The sequence below is a fragment of the Sturnira hondurensis genome, unplaced genomic scaffold (assembly GCF_014824575.4).
Source record: "Sturnira hondurensis isolate 20B ecotype Veracruz unplaced genomic scaffold, ASM1482457v3 Scaffold0006496, whole genome shotgun sequence".
NCBI classification, from domain to species: domain Eukaryota; kingdom Metazoa; phylum Chordata; class Mammalia; order Chiroptera; family Phyllostomidae; genus Sturnira; species Sturnira hondurensis.
The window spans coordinates 5,470,672-5,492,141 of NW_028079127.1; the positions used below are offsets into that span (position 1 = coordinate 5,470,672).

Here is a 21,470-nt window from a genome sequence, read left to right on the forward strand (position 1 = left end):
AAGGTTTGGTGAAATTTGTATGGGAAGCACCCTAGTATCTAAAGGAACTATTGTTTCTCTAGTTATCCCAGGAACTTTGCTGGAGTGACTCATCTATGCTGCTGGCAGAGCTCACCAGTTACAACTATGTATAACCTTCCTCTGCAAGAGCACTGGCCTTATGAGGGTTGTTGGATAGGTGCCCTTTATAGAGATCAGTTCACTCCACTCTGCTTATTACGTACAGTACATGGCAAGTGGAAATCTTAAATGATAAGACTGCATTACCCTAATGTTTCCATTTAGTCATCAGTACAGCCTGACCAATAAAAGCCATATGAGCAGAAAGAAGACACAGCGTGGTCTTTGTAGCAGCGAGGGTAACCTGGTATTGCCCTTCCAGTCTTTGGTCAGGAGAGGCCCACATGCATCATGCCTTGGTCTTGGCAGGATTGATCTTGGCAACTAACTAAGAGCTGGGTAAGAGACCCTGGCCAGAGGGAAGGGCAGGTAAGAGTCGAACAAGAGCTGTTAGACTAACTACCTCATACTACAGAGAAAGGTAATTTAGCCCAAAGTCAAACCATCAGTGGCAGAGCGGCCTAGCATACTGTTCCTTTTAACGCTGATGTTGCAACTTGAGCACACCAACCTTAGTGGTACATAAATTCTGAGGGACAGTCTGAATTAATGATACCTAGGAAATTTGAGAAGGGCTGGAACCTAGTTAACCTTGACAACCAGTTCCTGTCCTTTTTCATTATCCAGCCCAATCTGATTTTCTTAGGAAGAAGAATATATTCAACAAATATTGAACACCTACTACAAAAATAAAACCTTTTTTGACAGCTAGATGACTGCCCTCTCAAGCCTGTTTGCTCTAGGACTTGTAATTTTGTGAAAATCATATATTGGTATTGCAGGAATAATTGCAGCCCTGAGCTGTGCTAATTCATTTATAATGTCAGTACCTACTGTGGAGGCCTCTGTGTTGTCTATAGTATTAACTGAAATTTTGAAGTAAAATATGGCCTCGGAGAATGAAAGTCACATTTATCACAAGTATTTTAATTCTGCCCCACATTTCTACCTACTTTACCAAATCTTTTGCTCTGTAAGTAAACCAGGCAGAGATTTGAATGACATTGTTTTATTCCAGAGATGATGAAATTGAAGATTTTTACAGTCTTCTTTCACTTCCTCCTTAAGGTCTCTCCCTGATAGAGATGCTAATAAGAATTAGGGTGGTCAAGACATTGGATGAAGTAAAAAGGTGAAAGTTATATACGTTTTGGTTTGTGTCTGGAATGTCTAGGCCTTTATTCTGTATGAGGCAAGGAGAGAAAGAAGTGAAGTTAAAGTTACAGATAGCCCTGGCTGGTGTAGCTCAGTGGATTGAGCGTGGGCCTGCGAACCAAACAACCGTGGTTCTATTCCCAGTCAGGGCACATGCCTGGGTTGCAGGCCAATTCCCAGCAGGGGACTCACGAGAGGCAACCATACATTGATATTTCTCTCCCTCTCTCCTTCCCTTCCCCTGTAAAGATAAGTAAATAAAATCTTTTTTAAAAAAAGTTACAGATAAATTCAAGGAAGGACTGAGACTAAGGAAAAGATGCTAATTGTGTTTCCCTTGGTTAACTCAGCCAGGCCTTTGTGTTCATTTCTGACTGATAGAGACCAGTTTGGTTTTCTCCTGCTGCCCTGTAGTGATTGGAGAGTGGTTTCCAGTATTGTCCAAAATGTTACCTTTATTTTAAACAAATTCCTTCTGGGAAAGAATGATTTTCTGGCATAAGATTAGGGAAATGAGGAAGTAGGAGAAAGGTTTAGTGTTGTACAGAAGTTTTTGACCACAGGAGGAGCAAAATACCAAAGAGGTGGGAGAATACAGAGAGGTAAAGAGCTCAAGTCCAAGCCGTGCTTCCTCAGAATGCACCGGAACCAAGCTTCACGCTCCCTGGCCCAGAGAGGAGAATCCAGCCCTCCTCACTGCTATACCTAATGAGGGTGTTTCTGCTATCCCCAGAAATACCCAAACCCAGTGCATGTAGAGGGAGGCCCATTGTCTTCACAGGTTTCCAGGGAATATCTAAACCAACTTGGTTGGTTTTCTGACCAACCTTGGTCAGAGCCCCAGGCCACAGAGAACTGGGCAAGTCTACAATGTCTGGTCAGCTGTGTCCCATGTTCAGGTCTTGAACATTAGGAAACCCCCAAATGCAGTGCCCGACGGGCTTCTATTCATTACTGATCCCTGGGTTAACTCAAACCACACTCTGTCATCCTTTTGCAGCTCGGCCATAGCAAAGGTAGTTGCTGTACTTCCACCACTATGCTCCTCAGTGGTACTGACAGGGGTCTGATGGTGACCTCCAAACACCAGTTGCCCAGTGCCTGGCCCTGGGCCAAATTCAATGCTCACTGCAAACAGGTAGACCCCACGCTCAGGGGCTTGGAAATAGCCATCTTCAGGGAAGTAGCTGCTGCCAATGTTGATGTAAGTAGTGTTGAACTTCACTGTCTGCAGAGTGGTCATCCCTTCTGAAAAGCTGGCATAGAAGGCCACAGCAATCCCTGGAACACAGGAGGAAAGAGTTCAGTGAGTCACCCCCCCACCCCACTCCCCCACCCCCCCGCCGACGGGAAATTAAACAGACCTGCCTTCCTCACCTTATTAACATTATAAATAGGCCTCTATTGCTAGGTAACCTAGATATTTCCAATAGCAATTTACCTTAGAGAGTGGGAGCTAACTGGCCAATTCTTCATATTTCACTAGTTGAGAGAGATACTGTCTGTTGTCTCTACTGGTGCTGCACATTCATAAAGCATACCTTCTGGTTGAATCCTTTTCCTTCCAAAACCTTTGAGACATAAGTAGCCCTGACCGAGAGAACTTTGAGTCTTGAGTGCTTAAAGGGTCCAAGGCTTGTTGATGTCAGGCTGGGACAGGAATTTAGGTCTCTGATTTCTGTATTACTGCCACCTGCTAGGGATCTTGAGATACCCAAGGGAAGAAGAGAAAATACACCTATCTATCCTCAAGATAAATGCACTAACATCGATGAGATAACTAAGGACCAATGGAGAGCGGTTCCTACCAGATGTTTGGCACAGGACCTTGTAGAGAGAAGGAAAGGGCAGGTGGCACCAGGGGAGAAAAGTCTATTCAATCTGGTCATCTGAATGTCTTCAAAATGTTGCATAGAGTACTGGCTACTTCATATGACAGTAACAAATGATCAAACTGGGAACTGTCCTTGGAGCTCCTGATTTCTAGTGCTCTTCCCACTTGAAGAAGCACGTTAGCCCTCCATAGGGGGTTAAGACAGAGGATACAGGTATGGAGCCAGAGAAAGCCCTTTGTGTGCATGGTGAAGGTACAGTGCTGAAAGGAGCTTAGTTGAGCTGTTTGTCCAGGATGCTCCTGGCCAGGGCCAGGAGATGGGACGGGAGGGTGAGTCCCACTGTGCTTCCAGCCATGACATTGGCCTTGGTACTGATGACATCATGCTCCTTGGGTATTCCCTCAGCACACTTGTGCCCTCCTCTAGCCCTCCCTGCCTCCCTCCCTCCCTCTCCCCATTTCTCAGGGGTTGAAATCAAGGCCTAAAGGGAAAACAAATTTGCATAGCTGTTAGTTACTTAGGACCTAGAACTAGAGCCTCAGCTCATTGACTCCTGGTCCAGCAATAGCCTTGTAAATGACAAAACTTTGCTCTTATATAGTTCTGAAAGATTCCTGAGGAAGCTTAGAAAAGCTTTCCCATTTGTGAAAGACTGTGGCACATCAAAGACCCGCTACTATCCCTGCAGTTCTCCCAGCACCCAGGAGGTGGGGCACTTGTCCAGCCTAAGAGGCTGGCCGAGCGCTCCCCCTGCCGGTGATTTGTCCCCCAGCGTGCCCTCAGAGGGGAGAAGAGTTGTGCTTCCTGATTTGCTAACAGGCAAATTGAGAGCGGGCTTCCCTGCAGGGTACAAATTGAAGTCCTGTGGCCTTCCTGCAAGATAAATAAGGAGTTTTTAATTCTAAGGGAAAAAATGTAAGTATTACTAAACCAAGGTAATTGAGGCCTTGTACCACTTAGAAGTGGAATAGAAATGTAGTATAGAAATGTTAGTGTAGGTGGACATAGACAGCCTCAGCCCCCAAAATGCTGGGAAAACAGGAAAACACTGGCTGGTTTCTACTAAATGTTAAGCCCTGTGCCAGGTAGTTGGTAAATGTAACTGTTTGTCTTCATAATAATTCTTTGATGTAGGTATGATACTCCCATTTTACAGAGGAAGAAATTGACAGTTGGTTTTAGATCCTATGCTCTGTCCACTGCCCCCAGGGAGACCCAGGTCTCTGAGGCCATAATGGAGGGTCAGTGGGAGCTGGCTTGGTGTAGGACCTTCAGCAAGGCCTCAGACAGACCTTGCAGGGGACCTAGCACAGGGCAGAAAGATGGGCCAACTGTTAGCAGAATGAGCTCCTTCCATGGCCCAAGGCCTTCCCCTGTGGGGTGCTCCTCATAGCAAGTGACACTAGCCCCACTCACACCCTGGTTAAAGACACTTGGCGGGGTGGTGAAGTGGGATGGGTGAAGAGCTAAATTTGAGGTGTGGCATGGAAGAAGAGGAGGCACTCCCTTCCCTGCTCTGCAGTCAGAGTGGCTGGCAGCCAGACCTGTGTATATGAGCCTTAAATATGTACGTGGAGGGGCTCTCTGCCTTCTCACCAAAGGCTGGTTCTTATGACTTCTACCTTCTTATACTCCACTGAGCTTAAAATGCACCCCCACTCCCACCCCCTTTCACTACCACCTCCCTCCCAACCTGTATAGAAGATGGGTTAAGAACAAGAAGGCCCTGAGTAGTCATGACTACCAACCTGTTCTGTCACCCCCACCCCTTCTGAGTCAAGAAGAGCTGCTTGCAGACAGCCTGTCCTAGACTAGCCAAGTCTCCCTGTGCCCAGGAGCTCACCTGCCTTATGGAGGTCTGCTCCCAGGGCATCAACCAAATGTTCCACTTGCTGCTTGTTCCTCTTCCGGGAAGCTTCCAGACCTTTTTGCTGCTTCTTCCCTTTCCTGCCCAGTATGGCCTGCAATTTCCCCAGGTCTAGGCTGACATTGGCTGCCACAAGCCCTTGGAAGTTCCCAAAGAGGCTGTGGAAGAGGTGCTGATGGTGCTCCAGGCCTTGCTGGGTGGTGGAGAGCGCTCTGTGGAGGCTCTCCAGGGACCTGTGGAGGGTGGCGGCCCAGGAGGCCTCACAGCACTGCCCCAGCCGCTGGATGTCAGGGCCCAGGCGCTGGAGCTCTGGTGCCAGCCCTGCAGGGTTGGTCGCATTGGCCTCCTCTGGCGCTGCCTCGTGGCTGGGCTCCAGGAGCTCTGGACCCTGCCCGCCACCCACTGCCATCTGTTCCAGGGCCGACACCCTGGCAGCCAGCGCAGCCCAACCAAGTGCCTGCTCATGCAGCCCACTGGCTGCATCGTGCAGGCCAGTGCGGATCTCCTCATAACGCAGGGGCAGAGGGCCAGGCCCCTCCTCAGACATTGTCATCTCTTCACCAAAGAGCGCAGTCAGCATGGCCTCGTGCCTGAGCGCATCCTCCATCAGGGCCGCAAAAGAACTGTGCAGCTGGCGGACCTCAAGCCAGAGCTCGCCCTCAGCAGCCTTCAGTGTGCCCACCTCGCTGCTCAGCGCCTGGAGCTGGGTCCGGAGCCGCGATCGGTCAGCACGAGCCTGCTCGCCCTCTGCCTGGAGTTCAGCCACCGCCCGTGACATGGCGGCCACCGTGTGGCTTAGCGCCTGCAGGGAGGAGTTGTCCTGCTGGGGCTTCTGGTCCAGGCTCACCTGGGTGTCCTGCAGGGTGTACATAGTGTTCCTGTGGCCTTCCTGGACAATGTCCAGGCCAGAAGAGAGCTTCTGGCAGTTGCAGTTGTTGATGTACTTGGTAAGGTCAGCGTGGCCACCCTGCAGGTGCTGGAGGGTGAGGTTGAGCTCCAGGAGCTGCCGGTCAGTCTCCACCTTGTTCTCCTCCACGATAAGCGACTTCTCTATCAGCATCACCCGCAGCTCACGCAGGGCCTGGTAGTTCACCTGCAGCTTCTCCATCTGCTGTTCCACCTTGCTGATCTGATCGAAGGTCTCATCAGATTCGGAATACAGCTCCTTGATCTCTTCAACATGCCGGGCGAGGGTTGCTTTCATGTCCGCCAGGATGCTTTGTAACTCCTCTTCCCTGTGGATGGTGGCCAAGTGCAGTGCTGAGAGGTTCCTCTGTAGCTGGCCCAATCTGGCCTGCAGGCTCTCTGGCTCCGGCCTTGCGCCAGCCCCTGTTGCTGCTGCCACCAAGCTGCCATTGGACCCCAGGTGCTCCTGGGCCTTAAGGAGCCTCTTCAGCTTGGTGTCCACATTGGCCTGGACCTCAGAAAGGGAATGATGCAGGGAAAAGTTCTGGGCATTCAGGCGGTCCTCCATGGCCTGCTGCAGCTGGCCCACTCTCTGGGCGTTCTCCTGGACCTTGGTCTCAAATTTGGCACCAAGCTCCTGGAAGTCAGCCCTGGGCACAGTGCTGTCTTGGACCATCTTGATGGCCTGTTGGTTAGCCTCCACATCAAGAGATAGGTTTCTTATGGCCTCAAAGAGGCTGTGCAGGCTTTGGTTAAAGCTATTCCATATGGGCCCAAAATTCAGTGCTTGCTCCAAGGATCTGCCAGGAAACTCTGCAACAGATGCACATTTTAACACAAGTCCTGCTAGAGTGGATACCCACCCCAGGTTGGGGCTGGGGTTTGGGCCTTCCTGCTTCCCCTCTCACTTGTGCCATTGGATGTAATCATGTTCTTCCTCAGTCCCTACAGTCTGCCACTTACCAAGATCTGCCTGATTTGCCTTGGTCGGTTCAGCTGTGAGATTGCTTATGTGATGAATGTCATTCTGGAGATCTCTCAGCAGGTGTTCCTGCGGCACCACGATGTCGCTGGTCTCTGCAGCCAGGTGGCCTGAAGACACATGAAAGATAAGTACGAAGGGTCATCACCCCACACCAAGGCAAATAATAGGGCACAGAGAAGATTTGGGGATTGAGAGCAGAAGTGTGTGCTGATGTCATTTGAGCAGCAGCTTAGAAGCCTTTAGCTCCAGAAGGGCAAATACATGGTAAGTGAGCCCTCACCTTGCCGCCCTCACCCGCAGCAGACATGACTAATTGTGGCACATTTTCACCCTCAGCCTCATGTACATGGCCCTTTATTCTACACAGCCCTTGTCAATAGATAGGCGTTCAACACATGGTGAAACTCATTCACCATTCAACCTTAGTCCAGCCTTGAAAGGCCCAACAAAAGTGGGGTTTTGGTGGTTCTCCTATGCTATCTCAAGAATAGGAACAGCATGACTTCTTGTTCCTGGTTGAGGTACCGGGTGTTGGAAGGTTTATTCTAGGCCATGGGAACTTGTGCTGTTCAGAGGATAAAGGAGGTGCCAGATGAAGTTGTCCTTCCTAGAAAATGGGGTCAAGGAAAATAGTTCATGTTCTTTGCCAGCAGGCAGGGCACTGAGGGCCCTGTGAACCTGGTCTCCTAGTTGTGGGGTAGGGTGATGCAGGGCCACAGAGGAGTTTCTGACGATTTGGGGGTGGGCAAAGTGTTCCTGAAATGGCACTCCCTTATCAGAGGAGAGAGGGCCTGGGCACATGGATTTTATTCTGCCTGCCTGCCCCTCCTGCACCAGCCAGGATAGCAGCATACCAGGTTCAAAGCCAACTGGTCCATCCCAATGCTCCTGGAGGCCTTCACCTGGATCTGCAGGCTCAGGAATTGTGGCAGGATCTGCAGAGAGGAGGCATCAGATTCTGACCTCAAGAGATTGAAGGAGCTGCATGACCTCTGGGGTCAGAGGTTGAGGTAGTAGGGGATCACAGGGAGCCCTACCATGGTGCTGGCAGTCAGAGCCAGCAAAGCCTGGGCAGCACCTCCAGGCCACAGAGGCCAGCACCTTCTGCTTGACCTGGTACACCGGCTTGTGGGCCAAACGGTACCTGGAGGAAAAGAGCCAGCTTAGCAACTCCAGGATGAGCCAGTGCAGGAAGTGGACCAGTGGCCTACCCCAGCCTGCCCCCACTTACATGACTTTCTGGCAGTCCAAAGCTCCCTGTGGACATGGCTGCTGTGAGTGAATGAGGAATTTCTCCGTTTTGCAAGCAGCTATGAAGGTGACCAGCCTGGACTTCTGGTAGGGGCACCAGTTACTAGAAAAATCAAACCAGAGGAGAGGGCTGCTGAGTCATGCCCAGGCACCCAACAACCCTTCCTGGAGGTCAATAGGAAGTAGCAGTGCAGAGCACCCTACCCCAATCTCTCTGCTCTACCCAATGCCAGGGATTCTGGAGTCCTTTAGCCTGAGAAGGGAGTGCTCAGCATTATGTATCCCTCAGCTCCAGAGCGAGAGTTCCGCAAACCCTGCAAGGGCACCTGTTTCACCACTTTGCAGGGATCCTCTCTGGGGCCAGCACAGAGAGGCTGAAGAACCCCCCAAAGTCACACAGCACAATTACCCAAAGCATCAGGAAGAACTGTTTCCTGGTGCCAGGGAGACAGCATGGTGCCACTGGGCCTGAAGAGTCCTGGGTTTGAACTTCACACGTTCTGGTTGCGAGACTTTGAACAAGGCGTTTAGGGAGTTTCCATTCTCTATCTATCTTATGGAGACTGTAATACCCTCCTCTAAGTGAGCAGATGAGTATCCAGTGCCTGGCTCCTGACAAGGGCTCAATGAACACTGCAGCACTGCCTGGGAGCCTCCCCTGTTACCACTTACATCTTTCTTCACCAGAGACTTGGCCGCAGAAAGGGCATTTGCTCCCTAGTCATCCCCCATTATGGTCATTATGAAGTAGACTTGCAAATAGTTATAGGGGGAGGCAGCTGAGCCAAGTAGTCCCTCTTCTGGAAAAGGCTACCCACACCGAGGTCGTACAGGATGGGTTTGGGGTGTGCTCAGCATCTTGAATACCAGAAGGTAGCTTCCTTGTGTGCCTTTCAGGTCCAAGAGTGGGGAGATGACCACTGCTGATAGAGCCCAAGTTAACTGACCTGGTGGCAAACTTGATGAGCTCAATAGAAGGCCCTTCCTCCACAGTCGGCTCCCAGAGGAGAGCTCTCCAAAGTTACAGGTGATAACCTCCCTGGCTCCATTCAGCTCAGCACCTCTTGGGTACCGAGTGCGAGGCTCAAGCTCAGGAGCATTCAGTGCTGATGGAAGTACAGACCTTCCCTTCAGGGTCCCAAGGGAGAACACGCAATCTCAGATCATGTGACAGGTGCTATAACGTGGGGAGGCTTTCAGGATGTGATAATTGGGCTGTGTCTTTCACAGAGAAGTGAGGTGAAGCACCAGGAGCTGTGACAGAAGTAGGTGGCTCCACAAAGGTACAGAGGGTTGGGGTGGGGAAGGGTGCAGAGGAGAGGGTGCAGAGGTAAAAAGCTAGACTGGGGGGGCCTGGAGTGCCAGCTAAGGTGCAGAACTATGTCTGGAAGGCATGAGAAATCTTGGAGTGGCTTAAGCAGGGAAATGACATGAAAAAGCCACCCTTGCTCCTTCATGGGTGCAGAAGGGACAGGAGGGGCCAGGATGTAAGTGGTTTGTGAGGATTCTAGGTCAGAGATGGTGTCAGCTTGCACTGGATGGTAGTGGTAAGTACAGAGAGAAATGTCCACATTTGTGAGATACTAGGAAGCAATGTTCTGGGACCTTGGAGATGGAGTGGCTTTTGGGGATGGGCCTTTATTCTCTGGAGCCGATGTCTGTCCTGAGGCCCTTCAGCATTATCACACAGGGATGCTGCCAGGGAGAGAGGTGAAGGATTAAGGTGGACTGAGTGTCCATGCCTATTTTCGATGGAGAGACACCTCCCCACGCCCTCCTCACCCCCCGCAGCCTACTTTCCCACTCAGCTCTAGAAGCCTAGCAGCCAGCCTTTACTCTCCTTATGCAGCAAGGAAATGACCCTGCTCAAGAGGAAGGACCCATCCAGAGCAACCTATAAAAAGAGAGATCAACATGGAGACATAGGTAGAAACACTGTGCCTCCTCACACAACCAAGTTTAAAGACAACAAACTTTTAGTAACAAAAATGCAACCAAAACACAGAAAATTGAACTGTACGGATGTCCGACAACAATGAACCATTCAGCCAGACTGGTAAGAGAGGTAGAGTCAGCGGCTGGTGGAGCAGGGTCGCACAGGAAAACATGGCCGGGCTGACCCAGGTGCATAGGCGGCAGTTGGCAGATCCCAGGCAGACCCAGTGAGGGCGCAAGGTGACTGGCTGACCATGGTTACACATTCACATTCAGATAAACCAGGCAAAGGAGTGAGCAGTGAGACAAACTGCGCAGGCTAGGACCCCAGCAACTGGAATTAGCCTAAAAGCACCAATTGGAAAAATTTGGGGGGTTGAGGTGCCAGGAGAAGCTCCCAGGATCAGAGAGAGTTTGTTGGAGAGACCCACAGGGTCCTGGAGAGTGCACAGGCTCACACACCCGGGAGCCAGCACCAGGGGGGCCCAGTTTGCTTTTGGGAAGCAGCAGAGGGGACCAAAATCCAAGAGAGAGCAGAAAAAAAGGCCATTGCCCCTCTCTGATCCCACCCCCACATACAGTGTCACAACCCAGACACTGGGTTGCCCCACCCTGGTGAACACCTAAGGCTCCGCCCCTCATATTTAACAGGTGTGAATAGACCAAAACATTATGGCTCAAGAACAGCTTAAAGCCCCAGAGCCAATAATTCTAAGCAACAAAGAGATAGCCAACCCATCAGATGCACAGTTCAAAATACTGGTGATCAGGATGCTCACAGAACTGGTTGATTTTAGTCACAAATTAGGTGAACAAATGAAGGCTAAACAGAGTGAAATGAAGGGAAATGCACAGGAAACCAATAGTGATGGAAAGGAAACTGGGACTCAAATCAAGGAAGTGGACCAGGAGGAAGAAAAAAATGACCAAACAGAAAAGAATGAAGAAACAAGAATTCAAAAAAATGAGATGCTTAGGAACCTCCAGGACATCTTTAAATGTTCCAACATCCAAATTATAGGGGCAACAGAAGGGGGAAGAGGAGCAGCCACAAGTGGAAAACTTATTTGAACAAATGATAAAGGAGAACTTCCCCAGTCTGGCAAAGGAAATAGACCTCCAGGAAATCCAGGAAGCTCAGAGATGCTTCCAAAGAAGGTGAACCCAAGGAGGAACACACCAAGGCACATCATAATTACATTAGCCAGGATTAGAATGAAGGAGAGAATCCTAGAAGCAGCAAGAGATAAGGGGACAGTCATCTACAAAGAAGTTCCCATCAGACTGTCAGCTGATTTCTCAAAAGAGACCTTACAGGCAAGAAGGGGCTGGAAAGAAGTATTCCAAGTCATGAAATCCAAAGACCTACATCCAAGATTGCTCTATCCAGTAAAGCTTTCATTTAGAATAGAAGGGCAGATAAAGTGCTTCTCAGATAAGACCAAATTCAAGGAGTTCATCATCACCAAGCCCTTATTATATGAAATGTTAAAGGGACTTATCTAAGAAAAAGAAGATTAAAAATATGAGCAGTGAAAGGACAGCAAACTCACAGTTATTAACAACCACACCTAAATCAAAACCAAACTAAGAAGACAGATCAGGAGTGGAACCATAGAAATAGAGATCACATGCAGGGTTAGCAACAGGGGAGTGGGAGGAGGAGAAGGGGGAGAAGGTACAGAGAATAAGTAGCATAGACGGTGGGTAGAAAATAGACACGGGGGTGGGAAAGAATACTATGGGAAATACAGAATCTAAAGAACTTGTGACACATGGACATAAACTAAAGGGAGGAATGGTGGTAGAGGGTGTGTGCAGGGGGGAGGGTAATAAAGGAGGGGAAATGGAACAACTGTAATGGCATAATCAATAAAATATATTAGAAAGGAAAAAAACATCAGAAAGCCCCATCTGTACACCCAGCTTCCAATCTTTCAATCTCTGTACTTCTAAGTGGGCTGACTTAGACATCAGAGGCTGACCCTTTAGAATAATCTCTTTTACAAAAGAGAGAGGTCAAAATGAGCAACAGAAAAAAGAATCAACTTGGAGCCCTGGCTGGTGCGACTCAGTGGGATGGGTGCCGGCCTGCAAATCAAGGGGATGCTGGTTTGATTCCTGATTGGGGCACATGCCTGGGTTGCGAGCGTGCAGGAGGCAACCACACATCAACGTTTCTCTCCCTCTTTTTCTCCCTCCTATTCCCTCTTTCTAAAAATAAATAAATAAAATCTTTTTTTTAATCAACTTGGAGAAGTCCAAGGCTCTGCAAAGAAAAGACAATGACCCAATATTTGCATTAATATTGCTAGATTCATAATACTGCTTACCGAATCCAATAAACAAGAAAAGGAAGCTATTAAATTGGGGAGAACAAAAAACCCTTAGGAATTAAAAAGATAACAGTAGAAATGCTAAAGAAATGCAACAAAAATGTTAGAGAGTAACTTTAAACAAGTTTTTCTAAAAGAACAGAAAGTAGGAGAAAAAGATTTTTTAAAAACTCTGGAGTACCAACATTGGAAATCCAACATCCAAACAATAGGAGTTCCAGGAAGAGAGAACAAAGAGAAAAAAAGGAGGAAATCATCTATTAAAAATATATACAGGTATACCTGTATAGGGACTTGGATCAAGATGGCAGTGCAGGTAAACATGCCTCACATCCTTGTACAACCACATCAAAATTACAACTAAACTACAGAACAATCATTATCCAGATCTTCCAGAAATCAAGCTGAATGGAAGTCCTACAAGTGCAAAATTAAAGAAGAACCGCATTGAGACTAGTAGAAGGGGCAGAGACACAGAACAGGTTGGTCCCACACTCATATGTGGTGGTAAAAGTCAGGAGGGATATCTCAGGAGGAAGGGATCCTCCTAGCCCAACACCAGGCCATCCAGCTCAGGGTTCCAGTGCCAGGAAGAAAAGTCTCCATGACTTCTGGCTGTAAAAACCAGAGGAGATTGAGGGTGTAGAAGACAGAAACTGCTGGAGCCACAGGCAGTTCCTCTTAAAGGGTCCATGTGTGAATTTATTCAGACTTACTCTCTCATCTCCACCACCTAGGCAGCAGCTTAAAAGCCAACAGAGGCATACAGGGAGGAAATGAAGTGGCTGAGGGACAGCTTTCTCCCAGACATAGGGATGGCAGAGGCCATTATTCTTTACTGAGCCTTCCCCTGACAGAGCCAGCACGCAGCGCCATATCTGGGACTCTGTCAAATTGGCTCACACTGGTTATTCCCTGATGCTTCACCCCACCCAATTACAAGAGGAGGGTGTACAAAGCTGACACAGGGCATGCACCTTGCATACCCAGCTTGAGTGATAGGGGAGGCTGTGCTACTGGATCCTATAGGACACCTACTACATTAGGCCACTCTACCAAGCCAGGGAATCATAGCAGCTCTACCTAATAGATAGAAACAAACAGAGAGAGGCTGCCAAAATGTGGAGACAAAGAAACATGGCCCAAAAGAAAGAACAAAACTCCAGAAAAAGAACCAAACCAAATGGAGACAAACAATCTACTATATGCATAGTTCAAAAAAGTGGTTATAAAGATGGTCAGTGAACTTAGGAAAAGAACAGATGAACTCAGAGACAACTTAAACAGCATAAATAGGACATGGAAATCATAAAACAGAGCCTGTCAGAAATGCAGGATACACTAACTGAAGTGAAGAACAATTTATAGGGAATCAATAGTAGGGCAAATGAAGGCAAGTCTATAGGGAAACAAACAACAAAAAGAAAATACCCAATCAGAACAGCAAGAAGAAAAAAGAATACAAAAAAAAATGGTAATAGTGTAAGGGGCCTCTGGGACAACTTCAAGCATACCAACATTCACATCATGGGGATGGTGGAAAGAGAAGAGAAAGAACAAGAAATTGAAAATCTATTTGAAAAAATAGTGACAGAAAACTTCCCTAACTTGGTGAAGGAGATAGACAAATGAATCCAGGAAAGATAGAGTTCCAGACAAGATGAACCCAAATAAGTCCATGCCAAGACACATCATAATCAAAATGCTAAAGGTTAAAGACAAAGAATGTTAGAAGTGGCAAGAGAAAAGTTACTTACCTACAAGGGAGCTCCTATAAGACTGTCAGCTGATTTCTCAACAGAAACTTTGCAGACTAGAAGGGACTGGCAAGAAAAATTCAAAGTGATGAAAAGCAAGGACCTAAACCAAGATTACTCTACCCAGTAAAGCTATCATTTAGAATTGAAGGACAGATAAAGAGCTCAGAGAAGAAAAAGAAGTTCATCACCACCAAACTGGCATTATATGAAGTGTTAAAGGGTCTTCTTTAAGAAGAAACATAAAAAATATGAACAATAAAATAGCAATAAGTACGTATCTATCAACAATATAAAAAAACAAAATAAACAAGAGGAGAAGAAACTGAATTATAGATAGAACATTTTGATAGTTGCCATATGGGAGGAGTATGAGGGAATGGTGAAAGAGGTGAGGGGACTAAGAAGTATAAGTTTGTTGCTACAGAATAGTCATGGGGATGTAAAGTGCAGCATTGGGACTATAGTAGCCAAAGAAGATATATGCATGAACTATGGACATGAATAATGATGTAGGGATTGCCTTAGGGAATGTAGAGGGTCTGTGTGGAGGGGGCCAAAGGAGGAAAAATTGGGACAACCATAATACCATAAATAATAAAATATAATTTCAATAGCATTAAATAAATAAATAAAAATGAAATATATATTTTATTTTTATATGTATATAATCTGAAATAGATATACATATATTTGGGGGGATTTCAGATTCAAAGAGCTACCAACAGTAAAAATACAATAAAAATAAACTCACATCAAAGCACATCATCATGACTCTTTAGTACTTGGGAATGAAAATGAGTTTACACTTTCCAGAGAGAAAAACCAAGACACATACACACAGCAATACTAGAAACTGGAATGCAGTGGAGAATTGCCTTTAAAATACTGAAGGAAAATTATTTTCAATTTAGGATTTAATACCTTTCCTAACTGTCAATCAAGATAAGGAGACCACAATAAAGACATTTTTAACATGCCAGATTCAAAATATTTTCCTACCAGCACCCCTTATCATTGGAGGTAACAGAGCAGTGGTTCTCAGTCTTGCTACATCAAAATCATCAGGTGGCATGCTAAAAATAAGAGCCTCTGGGCCCCACCCAAGGCCAGATAAATGAGATTCTCTGGGGTTGGGGGCTGGGCATCAGTATTTTAAAGCTGTTTAGGTCATTCTAAGGCACTACCCAAGACTAAGTATCACTGTTCCAGAAGTGTTCCACCAAAACAAGAAAGAGGAAAAATTCAAGATGGCAGCAGAGTCAGTAGAGGTTACTACATTCATCTCTTCCCAGGATCAAACCAGAATTAAAAATAAATTATAGGCCAACCTGAATAACCAACTGAAGAGTAGCTAAATAGAGCTCTTATACCCAAGGACTGACAACGGAAGTTACACTGAGACTGGTAGTAAGGGCAAGATGTGAAAAAGTCTGGCCCTTCACCCACATGTGGCAATTGAGAATCTGGAGGGATATCTCAGCTGCAACATTTTCCCTGAGGAATAAGACATGTCAACTTCAGACCAGGCTCTTCGGCCTGAAGCACCAGAGCCAGGAAGAGGAGCCAGCATAACAGCAGTGAGTCCATCTGCCAGGGAGAGACTGGAGTCTGCTAGAAACTCATAAGCCCTCTTAAAGAGCTAGCACACAAAATCTCATTTGTGCCACTTACTCTAGGTTCTGGCAGAGGAAATGTGGCTCAGAGTGTACTGGAGTCATACAGGGGAGACTAGGTTGTGTGGCTTTGGTGAGAGGGCTGAAGGGACAGCTGCCAAGGTCCCTGTACAGAGTCCCTCCCCCACAGACTCCATCTTTCCTGGATTGAGTACTCCCCTACATATGGCATCAGCCTGGGGGATGCACTAGCCCCCACTCTCCTCATTCCCTGTGGCCCTGCCCTGCCAAGCTTGCAACCTACAGGGAGTTACCTGGCTGCAACCAACCTGGCTTCATGGTACAGACTTTTCTGGAAGGGCTCCTGGGAGGGTCCAGGCAGTCTCAGAGGGTATCAAAGACACAGAGAGAGAGACTGACTTGTGTGACTATCGTGCAAGGACCATTTTTCTCTCACATGCTGACTGGGGTCATTGTTCCTGTGCATAGACCTCCCTCCACATGGCCAAATCTTGGTCTGCTTCAGCCTGATGAACTCTGCTTGCCTCGCCCTGAGGACTCCCTGAATCCTTACCCCACCACAAAGGTTCTGCAGACCCCAGGTGGGTGATGGCTGGTCTTGGTGTATACTGGGACTTTTGCTGAGTGGCCTAAGACCAAGCATTGGCACTGAATTTGAATCTGCATCATCCTGGTGAACACCACTCACTCCTACCTGGTGAGGCAATGAAAACCTACCTCACACAAATGTACCATCAGAGGCTCTTTCAGTGACTGAGCCTAACAGGCTGCCAGCAGGTGGAAGTGGGTCTCTGGGTGCCTTGAGCCTTTTGTTGACTTGCTTCTGGGCTTGGTGGTGGTAGAAGCTACCCTTGGTATGCAGCTTGGCCACTCCCATGCACATCCAGGCCCAGCAAAGGCAGCCACAAACTGTATCATGTTGTAGCTGCAAACATGTATCCTAGTAATGGTTACAGGCAACATCTGACATTGATCTGTACTGGAGTCCATCCCAATGGCCACAGAACCAACACACCGAGTGGCAGGCTTCAGACCACATCAGAGCACTAGCCATTTAGCTCCACAAGTGCCATACCCAAAGGGAGACCTCAGCAGGCACCAGATCCTGCTGGAGCAAATTCCAGTTCATGGTTCAGCCCCACATTGTAATGTATTCATCATAGGGGTTGATACTCATAGCCTGCCAGCCTGAGGGTCAACCCCACCCATGGATGGCTAACAGTAATCAAGACTTAACTGCAACAGAAGAATTTATGTAACTCACACAAGAAATATTCTTGGAGTACCCAGCTCAGTGTGATCAGGAAGAATGTACCACTGAGCCCCACAAGACACCTACTACATAGGACCAAGATACCAAGACTGGAAAGCAAAACAGATCTACCTAATACACAGAAACAAATACATAGAGGTAGCAAAAATGGTGAGACAAAGAAACATGTCAAAAATGCAAGAAATCCTTAAAAAAGAACTAAACGAAATGGAAGTAAGCAATCTAGTAGATACACAGTTTCCAAAGAATGGTTATAAGGAAGAATGCTCAAAAAACTTAGGAAAGAATAGATGAATTTGGTGAGAACTTCAACAAAGAGTAAGCATTAAAAAAGGGCATAGAAACCATTAAAAAGAACCAGTAAGAAATTATAAACACAGTATTTGAAGTGAATACACTAAATGGAATCAACAGCACATTAGATAAAGCTGAGGAATGAATCAGTGATTTAGAAGACAAGGTAGCAGAAAACACCAAATCAGAGCAGCAAAAAGAAAAAAGAAGTTTTAAAAATAAAGTTAGGGACTTCCGCCAAGATGACAGCATAGGTGGAAACACTGTGCCTTTTCCCACAACCAAGTTTAAAGACAACAAAGTTTTAGTAAACAAAAATGCAGCCAATACACAGAAAATTGAACTATATGGAAGTCCAACAACAATGAACCATTTAGCCAGACAAGTAAGAGGGGCGGAGCCAGCAGCAGAACAGGGTCGGGCAGGAAAGATCCCCTGACCCAGGTGTGCAGGCAGCCGTGGGTGGGTCCCAGGTGTGGGGTAGCAACAAGCAGACCCAGTGAGGATGTAAAGCGGCAGGCTGACCGCAGTCACACATTCGCAAGCAGATAAACCAGCGAAGGAGCGAGCAGTGAGACAGACCACGCAGGCCCCAGTGGCAGGAAGCAGCAGAGGGGACCACGATTGCCCCTCTTTGACCCTGTGCCCACATACAGCGTCACACCCAGCAACTGAGTTGCCCCGTCCTGGTGAACACCTAGGACTCCACCCCTCATATGTAACAGGCACAATGGGACCAAAACATTGTGGCTCAAGAACTCAAAGCCCAAGAGCCGATAATTCTAAGTGACCAAGAAAAAGCCAGCCTCTCAGATGCACAGTTCAAAATACTGGTGATCAGTATGCTCACAGAACTGGTTGATTTTAGTCACAAATTAGAGGAACAAATGAAGGCTAAACTAATTGAAATGAAGGGAAATGCACAGGGAACCAATAGTGATGGAAAGGAAACTGGGACTCAAATCAAGGGAGTGGACCAGAAGGAAGAAAAAATGACCAAACAGAAAAATACTAAGAAGCAAGAATTTTTAAAAAATGAGAAGAGGCTTAGGAATCTCCAGGACATCTTTAAACGTTCCAACATCCAAATTATAGGGGCAACAGAAGGGGAAGAGGAGCAGCCACAAGTGGAAAACGTATTTGAACAAATGATAAAGGAGAACTTCCCCAGCCTGGCAAAGGAAATAGACTTCCAGGAAATCCAGGAAGCTCAGAGATGCTTCCAAAGAAGGTGGACCCAAGAAGGAACACACCAAGACACATCATAATTACATTAGCCAAGATTAAAATGAAGGAGAAAATCCTAGAAGCAGCAAGAGATAAGGGGACAGTCATCTACAAAGGAGTTCCCATCAGACTGTCAGCAGACTTCTCAAAAGAGACCTCACAGGCAAGAAGGGGCTGGAAAGAAGTATTCCAAGTCATGAAATCCAAAGACCTACATCCAAGATTGCTTTATCCAGTAAAGCTTTCATTTAGAATAGAAGGGCAGATAAAGTGCTTCTCAGATAAGATCAAATTCAAGGAGTTCATCATCACCAAGCCCTTATTATATGAAATGTTAAAGGGATTTATCTAAGAAAAAGAAGATAAAAAATATGAACAGTGAAAGGACAGCAAACACAGTTATTAACAACCACACCCAAAACAAAAGCAAACTAAGAGGACAGCTAGATCAGGAGCAGAACCATAGAAATGAAGATCACATGGAGGATTAGCAACAGGGAGTGGGAGGAGGAGAAGGGGGGAGAAGTTTCAGAGAATAAGTAGCATAGATGATAGGCAGAAAATAGGGGGGAGGGCAAGAATAGTATGGGAAATATAGAATTGAAAGAACTTGTGACACATGGACATAAACTAAAGGGGGGTAATGGTGGGGGAGGGGGTGTGCAGGGTGGAAGGGAATGAAGGGGGGAAATGGGACAGCTGTAATGGCATAATCAATAAAATATATTTTAAAATAAAATAAAGTTAGTTTAATGAACCTCTGGGACATCAAGTGTAACAACATTTGCATCACAGGGGTACCAGAAGAAGAAGAGAGAGATAGAAAGGGATTGAGATCTATTTGAATAAATGGTACATGAAAACTTCCCTAACCTGGTGAAGGAAAAAGAGGCATAACTCCATGAAGTGCAGAGAGCCTCAAACAAGATAAAACAAAAGAGACTCGCACCAAGAAACATCATCATTAAATACCAAAGGTGAAGCACAAAGAGAGAATCTTAAAAGCAGCAAAAGAAAAGCAATTAGTTATACACAAGGGAGCTCCCATAAGACTGTCAGAGAATTTCTCAACAGAAACTTTCCAAGCTGGAAGGAGTTGTTATGAAATATCCAAAGTGACAGAAAGCAAGGACCTATAACTAAAAATGACTCTGTCCACTGACTGGTGTGTCTCAGCTGGTTGGGTATTGCCCCACAAGGCAAAGGGTCACCAGGATAACTCCTGGTCAGGTCACATGCCTGGGTTGGGAGCCTGGTCCCTGGCTGGGGTGCGTGCAGGGGGCAACCAATCTATGTTTCTCTCCTTCTCTTTCTCTCTCTCTTCTTCTCTCTCTAAAATAAATAAACAAACAAACAAATAAATAAACGAACTCTTTAAATAAATAAAAATTACTCTATCTATCAAGGCTACCACTTAAAATTTAAGGAAAGTTGTGGCTGGTGTGGCTCAGTGCATTGAGTGTTAGTTTATGAACCAAAGGATCACTGGTTCAATTCCCAGGCAGGGAACATGCCTGGTTTGCCGTCCAGGTCCCCAGTGGTGGTTGCATGAGAGGCAACCACACATTAATGTTTCTGTCCCTCTCATTCTCCACACTTCCTCTCTCTAAAAACAAAATAAATAAAATCCTTTAAAAATAAAAATAAAATCTAAGAAAAAATAAAGAGCTTCTCAGACAAGAAAAAACTAAAGGAATTCAATACCACCAAACCAGTATTACAAGAAATGTTAAATGGACTTCTTTCAGAAGAAGAAAAAAATTATAAAGAATAATTATAGGACTCCCGCCAAGATGGAGGCATAGGTGGAAACACTGTGCCTTCTCCCACAACCAAGTTTTGGAGAACAAACACACACCCAGAGGCCAGAAAACCGAATTATACGGAAGTCCGACAGCTACAAACCGTTCAACGAGGACGGTAAGAGGTGGAGCCAGCAGCGAAGCTGGGTCAGGCAGGACAGACCTAGGAGCGCAGGCAGCCCAGAACTAGTCGGGGTGCGGAACAGACTGACCAAGGTTGCACATTCGCGCGCAGTGAGACGGACCACACAGGCCCCAGGGAGCAAACCCAGTGGTGGAGGGCTGACAGTGGTGGCACACTCACGTGCCGTGGAGCGGTGCGCGTGGCCCTGGAGACGGTGGTGGCTGTGGTGCTGGTGGGGGTCGCAGCGACGGCGGGCGCCGGAGGGAAGCCATTGTCCCTCTTTGACCCCGCCCCCACATACAACGTCACAACCCAGCGACTGAGTTGCCCTGCTCTGATGAAAACCAAGGGCTCCGTTCCTGCTACTTAACAGGCACGAACAGCCCAAAGGATGGCTCAAGAAGAACTCAAAGTCCCAGAGCCAATAACTCTAAGCGACCAACAGATTGCCAGGCTCTCAGAAGCCCAATTTAAAACTCTATTTATCAGGATGCTCACAGAATTGGTAGAGTACAGTCACAAATTGGAGGAACATATGAAGGCTAAACTAATTGAAATGAAGGGAGATGTCCAGGAAACCAATAGCGATGGAAAGGAAACTGGAACTCAAATCAATGGAATGGACCAGAAGGAAGAACGAAACATCCAACCAGAAAGGAAGGAAGAAATGAGAATTGAAAAAAATGAGGAGAGGCTTAGGAACCTCCAGGACATCTTTAAATGTTCCAACATCCAGATTATAGGGGTACCAGAAGGGGGAAGGAAACAGCCACGAGTGGAAAATGTATTTGAACAAATAATAAAGGAGAACTTCCCCAGTCTGGCAAAGGAAATAGACTTCCAGGAAATCCAGGAAGCTCAGAGAGTGCCAAAGAAGTTGGACCCAAGAAGGAACACACCAAGGCACATCATAATTACATTAGCCAAGACTAAAATGAAGGAGAGAATCCTAGAAGCAGCAAGGGA

The 21,470-nt window shown here is 46.8% G+C and overlaps 1 protein-coding gene across 1 annotated transcript in view; it reads right to left on the minus strand.

Annotated features, from left to right (window-relative positions):
* Positions 1-1,549: 1,549 nt before the first annotated feature.
* Positions 1,550-21,470, minus strand: part of MMRN2 (multimerin 2) — a 33,716-nt gene continuing 13,795 nt past the window's right edge. The window contains exons 2-7 of the mRNA XM_037049383.1: positions 8,100-8,222; positions 7,906-8,012; positions 7,723-7,803; positions 6,847-6,975; positions 4,954-6,696; positions 1,550-2,556 (exon numbers count right to left, since the gene is read on the minus strand). Coding sequence (XP_036905278.1) covers positions 2,171-2,556; positions 4,954-6,696; positions 6,847-6,975; positions 7,723-7,803; positions 7,906-8,012; positions 8,100-8,222 — 2,569 coding nt within the window. The 3' untranslated portion in view covers positions 1,550-2,170. The remainder of the gene's footprint in view (positions 2,557-4,953; positions 6,697-6,846; positions 6,976-7,722; positions 7,804-7,905; positions 8,013-8,099; positions 8,223-21,470) is intronic.